At 48.7% G+C, this 9,662-nt stretch overlaps 1 protein-coding gene across 5 annotated transcripts in view; it reads right to left on the bottom strand.

Moving 5' to 3' along the window:
• LOC113207017 (sodium/potassium/calcium exchanger Nckx30C) overlaps positions 1 to 9,606 on the bottom strand; it is an 84,226-nt gene extending 74,620 nt beyond the window's left edge. For 4 of the 5 annotated variants that reach the window (XM_026423370.2, XM_052264182.1, XM_052264183.1 and 1 more), the window contains exons 1-2: positions 8,523 to 9,606; positions 627 to 650 (exon numbers count right to left, since the gene is read on the bottom strand). In XM_026423370.2, the coding sequence (XP_026279155.2) occupies positions 627 to 650; positions 8,523 to 9,503 (1,005 nt within the window). In that variant the 5' untranslated portion in view covers positions 9,504 to 9,606. The remainder of the gene's footprint in view (positions 1 to 626; positions 651 to 8,522) is intronic. The other variant, XM_026423371.2, reaches the window with a different exon arrangement.
• Between the last annotated feature and the right edge of the window lie 56 nt (positions 9,607 to 9,662).

The following is a 9,662-nucleotide window of genomic DNA, read 5'->3' as shown; positions in this document are numbered from 1 at the left end:
AATCCTAAATTGTATACTATGTACATCACTGCACTTTTACAATCATTATAAGCACTTCTCTGCTATATGTTTGTTCTCTATTTAGCTTGTAAGGATAAAATGCATAATTGAAGACGTAATAGGCCGACAATTGAAAGTATTCGTTAATTATTTGTACTTTTGTGCGAGTACCAGCAGAGGTTGCAACCGTGTTTGTCATGTTCCCGCTGTGCAGTGCTACTCTATGGCTATCGAATGACACTTGGGAAAATAATAAAAGACAAGATGCTCAAATCAAAGTTACGGCACTCCTCTCATAACTAACTATCCAAGCTAAATTAATTAAGATTTGTGTCAAGCTTCAAAGCGTTAGTGAGTGTTATTCTAGCTCCGAAGTTTGTTACCAACGTGTATACAAGGAAAAGGATAGGAAAGGATAGGATTAGGCAGAGAAAGACAGAGATTAAGACAAAACAGAAGATAAAGATAAAGACAGAAATAGGTAGGAAGTGCCAGGTACAGAGCGAAGAGGAAGAACAAGACGAAACAGAGAAAAGGATTAAAAAGGATATCAGGATGAGGAAGGAATCTGGAAAGATAGATAAAATAAAAGCAGCTGGGATGCGAAAGAGACAGAAAAGACTCACCAAGGTCTGTGCAGCGCTCTGGTGCTGGAAGGGAAAAGAAGACATGTAATGAGCTTGGGCTTGCTCTTAAGCTCTTGACAAAACAGAAACGATCCAGTGGATCGATTAGGTAATTAAAACAAGAAGTCAACTAGATTGCGTTATATGTCACTTTAAACAAGTTAAACTCAGAAGTTTTTTTTTTTTTTTTTTTTTCCATCAAATGACAATCCTTGAGCACACAGCAGCTGCAGCGCGATAGAGTATAGAAGGAGTAAAAATGAAGACGGAGAAGAGATGAATAGGAAAAAAATGAAGAGGGTTGCAAACGAAGAGGTAAAGGAATGTGTAGAAGACTGCTTTAAACGAGTCAGTGAACGCAAGAGCATCAGCAAAGAAACATTCACCCAATCAATACTCCCGTCGATCATCAATGCAATCAAGGGTAGCTGTACGCAGTCCGACTGCTTGGTTTCAGCCAGGCGGTAGGAGGTGCCCGGTCCACAAGGAACGCGCTGAAATCAAAATGATATCAAAGTGGTGTCATTTTGATTTAAGTCATTAATCCTCCCAGGTAGGGACTTCGAAATCAGAATAATATCCAAAGACGGAATTTCAACCCCATTTTGATTTTGTGTTCCAGTAGGGATCGCGATACCTAACCTGCAGCACTTGCAAACAGCTCCCCCTCCCCTCCTCACACACACACACACACACACACACACACACACACACACTTCCCCAATCTTTCCCCACCATCACCAGGTGGATGTTGGCTACACCTAAACTTCACATGCATGAGTCCCACTCTAAATCTCTGAGAATATTTATAAACATCACTTTAGCCAGGCCAGGTGCACGCACTGATTTCTAAAGTGACCAACTGGCGTGCACCTAAAAGTGTTAAATTTGTTAGGTGCTCAATCCGGGCATGGAGCGTGCAGCGTGTAGTTTGCAAATCTCCAGCCCGTAACCTGCTAGTATGGAACACAGTTTTTAAATACCTGCGAGTACTTGCCCGTTTAACACTTTACTTATAGGTGAAGGCGGAAGGCACACGAAACTGTCACTTGTCATGGGACTTAAACGGTAGCCTTGCGAAAGTTTCAGGCTTATCTTTAACCAGTTACCCTTTTCCGATACTACGTAGTTTGCAATAGAATCGCGATCTTTACTGACCCTATAGTGTCTCTACCCCTCCTCCTCCTCCTCGCTTATGGTACTCCATATCACACTCATGTCCACCCCACCCCCACCCCTCCTACCCTCCACACACGAGTGGCGGCCCTCGCTAATCAACCCCCCAACCCCTCTCCGCTCTTTTGTGGTGCCCCGGCATCCATCATCACTGCACAACAACTGTCAGTACCAGCGCACCCCTCCCCCCAGTCCGCATAATCCTTTTTCGAACCATGACCAGCAGCCCCAAGCCCCCTCCACTGCGACAAGCACGTGGTCCACAAGGTCGTCGTCGTGGGTAATAAACGAATAAATTAATGATCACATTAATGCACGACAAAATGATTCTCCATGTAATAAGTTTGGTTTAACCGCTAGCCTGCACGCCCCCAAGCGTTTATATTGATATTACGTAGCGGATTTTTTAGACAGTTCCAAAGACTGGCTCCACCAAGGCAAATCACCCCCCCCCCCCCAACTCCTCCTCGCTCTTTATAAAAATGACATTTACGAAGACGTTTTTCTTTATACACAGACGACCCTTGGCTTTAGTTACAAACAACGCATATTCCACGTCACACGTTTTCCGGTTCTCGCGCCAACCCTGTTTGCAAACGTTGGGTAGTGTCGGCGGGTTAGTTGACGCGAAAAAGCTCAACTGTCGTCAAATGAGTTATCGTGCACGCGTTAGCCTTGGATATCTTTTTCATATCATCAATTAATACAGAGAGCGACGAGAGAGGGTGGAAGTGGGGGGGGGGGGGGATTTGCGTTATGATTGAGGACTGTCTTCAAAGCGCTGGATGTCAAACCTCTTCCCCACACGACTTCACCCCAGCGCAGCGTTGCGTATAAACCTGCTTCTTTAGTCTGCCATACTTTTTTTCAACAACAGGTCAGCTGGCCGCTCTGCCCTGACGGGCGGGTCAGACTTGGTCGGACTGAGTGAGTGCCTCCCTCCCTCCCACGGCTACCCTCCTGCGCGCGCCGTTACGTAGTTCGTGGCTGCGCGCCCGACTGGCAAGTTGGCGGGGCTTAACCGACTTGAAGTCAGCGGCGCCTTGGGCTGTGCTTGCCACCCGCCCCGCGCCACCCCAACGGCTGGCCCCGCCCCGCCCTCGGTTCTGCCTTCGTTTGGACACGCAGTATCGACTTGCTTTCTGCAGGTCACGAACTTGAGCGGCGGCTGCGCCCGGCTGCGCCCGGCTGCGCCCAACTGCGTCAGCCTGAGCGCGGCTGGGCTCGACTGCGAGCAACGGTCACAGCCGCGCGTTAGAGTCTGCACAGATTTCATCCGTTGCGGGTACTTTTTACGGCTTGCCTAATTGAGGCAGGAGTAAGAGTGCATATGCAAGATTGGGCACAATGTTAAAGTTACGTATCAGAAAAAATCTATACCTACAGCCATGAGGTTCAAATAGAGGTCCTCAAAAAGGACTCAACCTCCTTAAAATGTCGTCATTTGTGCTGGCTACGCGATGCCCGGCAGCCGCAACCCAAAGACTCTCGCCACCCTGTCAAATCTATCGAAGTGTTCCAAACTGGATTGCAGTGCAGTTCTTTATAATCTCACAAAGAATTATTCGCAGCACAATGCTTAGAAATTCTTTGTTAGCTGCAAAGAATAAAATTCGCATTCCCAATATTTTGTTGGCGAGGTTTTTGCAGTGCACCTATACACGCTGTACACCTGTTGGTTTGTTTTAAAGGCGTCTGATCGGATCCCTGACGTGGAAACGTAAAAACAGACTCTAGTCGAAGGTGTCAACCCAACGACTCACCTCACGCTAACCACCCGTTTTATCCAAACCGAGGCTGCTATTTTGAACCTCGCTCCCATCGATGTGAAACACGCGGGGGAAAACAAAATTCGTTATAAATCGAAAGTTATTATGATTGGGTGAATGTTCTTTCATTTTAGCACACCGTCCGCATTACGTATACGTACATCCAGCTACGTGATACCGCTTTGTTCCCCAGGACCATGGTGCGCCGCCGCACCAAACGCGATATAGTGACTTTTTATCAGACAGAATATAACGTGAATTCCTTACTGGACGATTACCATGTGTAACTGCAAATGTCAAGAAACGTAAACTGGAATGCAGAGTAGAGGACATTGATCCACATTTCCACACGGAGAAAACACACACACGCACGCACACTAACACGATTCTGCTCTCCTCGTCTCTACTGCGACCAACACAATGTAGTGGAAAGCAGCACTCAATAAAACTGTGGTTCACTCAATCTTACCAACGCAGCCAAAACTCGTCGAAGTACATACCTGAAACAAACAAAAAATTAAAATTAAAATTTTTCCTGTTTTCGAATACACATAGTCTAGTGCAAGAAGGAAGTCTGGTCTTTTCCTTCGATTATACACCATTCAATTCATGTCACGTCACATTGGTCATGTAAAATCTTTCACATAGGTTAAATCGTGATGTCACATTCGTTTTAACGTGAATCAGCCGGACCAAGCACGGTAAATTCTTAAGTCACATGCAAAATAATGTAACAGTAGCATCCAAATGAAAGGGACATCTCGGTTCTCACAAGTAAAGAAATGTGACGTCACATTAATTGAATTACAGTGTGTACTGCAAAGATCACTCTGCTTGTCAGGGCACTTGGCACCGCCTGACAAGAACATAAATATCCCTTCCATAAAACTGATAGATCTCATAAAGGCATAATGCGGCCTACAGGGCGCTCCGTTCGAAATAATCGCATATAATACCAATTTGATGCCGAAATTTATCCTGAAAGTACATCCAGGCAAAAAGTGCAAAATGGTCCGAGATTTTAACGGATTCTTTTTAAAAGATTACCCAGTTGTTTTTGAATCCAATTATATTCACACTATTAACTATTAAATTCCTGCATTCGCTTTGCAGAGCTGCGAAGTATTTTGCTCCTTTGTAACTACGAAGCATTTACTTTGCAATTACAAAGTGATGCTTTGCAACTGCGAAGCAATGAAACGGCTGCAAAGCATCGCTTTGCAATTGCAAAAGTCTCACTTCGTAATTGCAAAGCATCACTTTGAAATTGCGAAGTAAATGCTTCGTAGTTACAAAGGAGCAAAATACTTCGCAGGAATCTAACAGTGCAAACTATACCCTGCCACCGTTTGCGCACTTTGTGACCCAGTAAAACCACCGATTCATCGAAAACTCATTTAGCCTGAGAGCTGGTGGTGGGACTGAGACGTCATTCGTCGCCATTCGTCGAAGTAAAGAGAATGGGGGAGGGGGAACAGAATCAGTTCGCCGTGTTGGGTCTACCCTCTCAGGGGTGCCGTGTCGTTGCTGCCCCGTGTCCCATCGGAACTCGATACGCCGGGAAAAATGAACGGTTGGGTTGACCATGTTGGCTAATCGAAAACTTTTTATTGTATTTTCCTTCGGCAATTGTTTAGCTGTGAGCCTTGTGGTGGATCCTAGTCATTCGCCATGCGAATTTTTGGTTAATTTTGATTAATTTTTGAAGATAAAAATGTGGCATTTGATGTGTTTTTAAAAAGTAGTGGCCGCGAGGCGGGAGCGCACTTTACGAACATCTTGCCTCGTAGAGCAGGGTCCTGGAGGGTGAGGGAAAGAGGGTAAAACGGATGGTTGCCATTTCATAGTTTACGCGCCATGCCGCTTCCTTTTTGTGTTCCATCCATTTATGTCTGTATTTACGGCAAGCGGAAAGATGGAGGGGGTGGGGTGAGATGGGAGCCGGGGGAAAGAGCCACTGAGCAAGAGTTCCCAGTTGTAGCAGCAGAACGCGTCAATATAAACGTGGCAAAAGTTGAGGAGAAAGAGATGTGCACGATTTCGTTGCTAATACATTCTGAAAGGACAATTTTATATCCAGCGAGAATGCGTTCTAAAGCACATTTCAAATGAATGCAAACTTTTATCTGAAAAGTGACGATTCGTACCTATCGTATAGGCTTTCTAGGTACAAATAACTTTCTTGTGTCTAGCTGTTTAGAGACAAATATGTGGATGGATTCACACAAAGTATGGTTGTTTAGAACACTAGTTTCATATACAACTGATATTATGATTTCTTCTTAAATAAGCATTTAAACGTCACTAAATTGCTTTTAGCTAGCGCACAATAAAACTTATACATGACTAAGCTCGACTAAGCCCCACTATAAAAGCACCCTAAGCATTTAAGGCGCAAAGAGACTATTTAAATAGATTATTGGACGCGCTCGACGCTCGGAAAAAAACACAACATGGACAGGCTGGTCAAGGCACGTCAGCCAGTAGACATTCCGCTTATCCCCAACTTTTTCTCATCCTCCTGCAGTGTCAAAAACACGCCTCACGGTCGCATGGTACACGGGGATTCCACCGCCGCCAGAGGGATTTGCCGGGAAGAGCGACACCTTTATAGAGGAGCAAGCTGACACGCGATTAGTCATATTCCATCCTATCCGTTCTACCCCGCCCGCTCACCCCTTCCAGCCCTCCACTCACACTCACCCCTGAACCCACCGCAACGCCAGCGTGCTACCCCCTCTTTTCTTTGGTGCAATCGGCCGGTCGCGGCCCTTGCTTGTTGCTGATCTCGTTTTCGGTTTTGCACACGGGTCTTCCCTAGATAAGATGGGGTGAAGAAAAGAGGAAGAGAGGTGAACAGGAAGACGAAGAACCGAAGCGAGGCAAAACAAGTGAGAAAGATAGCCGGGTGATTATTTATGCCTAGGCGAAAAGATAAAACAGAAGACGGCTGGGTGGCGGGTGCGCGTGGCGCCTTCCCTTCGCCCACCTCTAGGCTATGGCCCCCACGCTTTTAAAGGTGCCACACACTAAACCCTAACGCGTTATGTTGTGCGTAAGACTTCCAGAGTTTTAAGCAGTCAAAGTAATGCACGACTTCCACTGCATAACTACAACTCTGTCAGCTACGCACAAATTTTTGCGTAGTCATGTACAACTTTTACTTAGTTTGCACATGCACAATGTTCTGTATAACTGTGGCTCCTTAAAATACGGCATAATGCACACCACAATGCAGAAGTGTACACTCTAAATCTGAGAAGAATTGTTTCGTCCACAAAAAGATGAGGTTTTTCGAGTTTTTTTCTGCACTTCTCAACCGGATGCAGATTTGAATCCCACGAGTGAGGAATTAGCATCTTAATGATGGACAAAACAATAATTGTCCATAAAAAGGATGCTTCTAATTCGTCACTTGCTGGATTCGAATCTGCATCCGGTTGAGATGTGCACAAAAACGCATCTTTCTATCGACAAAAAAGGTCCTTTCAGATTTAGAGTGTACAGCGAGTATCTCTAGAAGCGATGGCACCGAAAAGGTGCTAGATTTACATCACAAATGCACTGGTACAGTAGCACTTCATACACTTCATTCAAGTTTATAAGCACCCCTTAAAAGGATCGCGCCATTGTTTTCCCAGTAGTGGACCGTATTCTGTTCCAGCATTTGTTTCGAAATCATCGCACAAACGACGGAGTGTACTATTTCATGATAAGGCGCTGGATTTTAATTTCTAAATACAAACTGAGAACTAATGAATTTACGCGAGGGAATGAAAAAAGGAAAACAAAGGAGAGGCGTGACAAAGGAACTTTTAAAAAGGTACTAAAGGCATGGCGACGGGATTTTTTTAAGACAGGCAATGAACTGAGGCGTAAAAGGGAATGGGGAAAGCCGATTCACATGACCAAGCGCGGCGCAACTCAAAAATAAGCAGGGTGAAATGGGAGGGGGGGGGCGGGAATATTAGATAACCCTAACCATCATATTTTACTTCTTTAAGATTGTTGCAAACAGATAATGTCAGGGTAAAGGGGAGGGGGGGGGGTAGTGCTAGAAAGATAGACCGCAAACCATCATTCCCTTCGTTGTCAGGACGTGCACGCAGCTGAGCAACTTCTGAGCAAGTGCAGCATGTATGAGGAGTTGATAGCGCTACACTAACATGTGACGAAAACGCACCGCGTAGTGCTCTTCACCCCTTCCCTGCCGCGGTCCTCGGAGAATGGCATAGTCCCATCCCAGAGTTTGCCAAAAACAGAGGACCTCTAGAGAACAGAAGGGGCGGAGGTCGGCTCTTGTTTTCTTTTACTTACCACCCCCGCCTTACCCCTCCGGCCACCATCTGGTCCACGCCGTGCCAAATATTGACAAAAGTGATCAACCGAAACGCCCCCTGAATTCGGGGTCGGCTGGGTCAGCGGACAAGAGAAGAGGGCGGAGACGCAACCACTTATTTTCCGCGTAAATGGTCAATGGTCAGAATTATTGCGTTAAACGTTTTTGGAGCGTGGTTAGGGACAATAGTATGTCGTCTTGACTTTCGTACTTCGACAAGCAGGAGATCGGCTCCGCTCCGTGTATTCTAAAATTCCAATATGAGGACTGGACAGCACTGGGTCCGCAGCAGGAAAGGCGTTGCATCCCCACTGCTGCGCCAGCAATACGACGCTCGGTGCTTGTCATTTTCTTATTAATACGATACGTTATGCAACGGCGAGGCAGTCAGACTGTTGGAAGGGCAGCGCTGGTGCGAATGCCAGGGTTCGCTCTGCACCTAATGAGGAGTGGCACGCCAGTGATTGTAAACGCTTTCAGGAGCCAGGCGAAGGGGAGTCCGGCTGAACGGAGTCAAACAGTGAGCACGCCACTCACGGGACGGGGATGAAAAGAAGAGGAGCCGGCAAAAACAGCGGCGCGGCAGCGGGCGCCATGAGGCATCAGACTCACCGAGGGCATGAGCTGGTCCGTGCTCCGCACCCGCGTCACCTTGTTCTTGTACAGGTGCTTCTTCACGAACTTCTCCACCGTCTGGTTCCACTTCATGAAGCTGACGTAGGCCATGTACACCGAGAACAGGATGAGGGCCTCGTACCAGTAGATGAGATTGTCCTTGAAGAAGTAGATGAGGGCAATGAGCGAGATGGAGTAGAAGGTGCAGTCTCTGAACAGCGGCCACCACGTCAGCGTCAGGACGGTGCGGGAAAACAGGGCGCACATGCCGATCACGAACAAGATGTTGAACACGGCGGAGCCGACGATGGTACCGATGCCGACGTCGTCGAAGGACACGAACACGCCGATGACGGAGGTGAAGAGCTCTGGAGCCGAGCCACCGGCGGCCATGAACGTGGCCCCGGCCACATCGTCGGCGATGTCCAGTTTCTCGATGATGACGTCGAGGGACGGCACAAAGAACTCGTCGCACACCACAGCCAGGGCGACGAACATGTAGACGAGGCCGAGCACGTGCAGGGTCACGGCGCCGTGCCGCTTCTGCTCCATGGTGAAAATGTCCGGCGGGAACAGCGGCGTCTTGGTCACGTTGGCGTGGGTCTCGTTGCTGGAGCGGTGCACGTGCGATTTGTTGTCCACGGGCCAGTCCAGCGGCACCTCCAGCTCCTCCTCCTCGTCGTACGGATCCACGGCCGGCGGCCGAAGCTGCCCCGGCCGTGGGTTGCCTGGCGGGGGCGGGCCGACCGGGGCCGCGGGGGCGGGCGGCTGCACCCCCTCCGGGTCGTGGCCCTGGCCGCCCGATGGCGACGGTCGGTTGTGATTGCTCGCCACCGAGGTGGCCATCATGACCACCGCCAGCCACAGCCAGCTGCCCACCGGGAGGCCCCGCCTGCGTCGCCGCCCCCCGCCGCCCTGGTCCCCCGGGGCCTCGGGCCGGGCGCGGTGGAGGGCCCCGCCATGGAGGGCCCGGGCCATGGCTTCACGCCGCCCCTGCGCTCATGCTGTGCTCTGGTGGTGGAGGGGGCCTCCCCTGCCCTGCGCGGGCCCTCGTCAGTCCGCACGCGAGCTCGCCCGCGAGAACACTGAGCAGCTCGCCCACCGGGACCCACCCGCCGGGCCCACCCCCTCGGCGCG

The sequence above is a fragment of the Frankliniella occidentalis genome, unplaced genomic scaffold (genome assembly GCF_000697945.3).
Source record: "Frankliniella occidentalis isolate FOCC.00 unplaced genomic scaffold, Focc_3.1 Scaffold17, whole genome shotgun sequence".
NCBI classification, from domain to species: domain Eukaryota; kingdom Metazoa; phylum Arthropoda; class Insecta; order Thysanoptera; family Thripidae; genus Frankliniella; species Frankliniella occidentalis.
The sequence above is the reverse complement of the archived record's forward strand: the minus strand, read 5'-3'. Positions and strand labels throughout refer to the sequence as shown.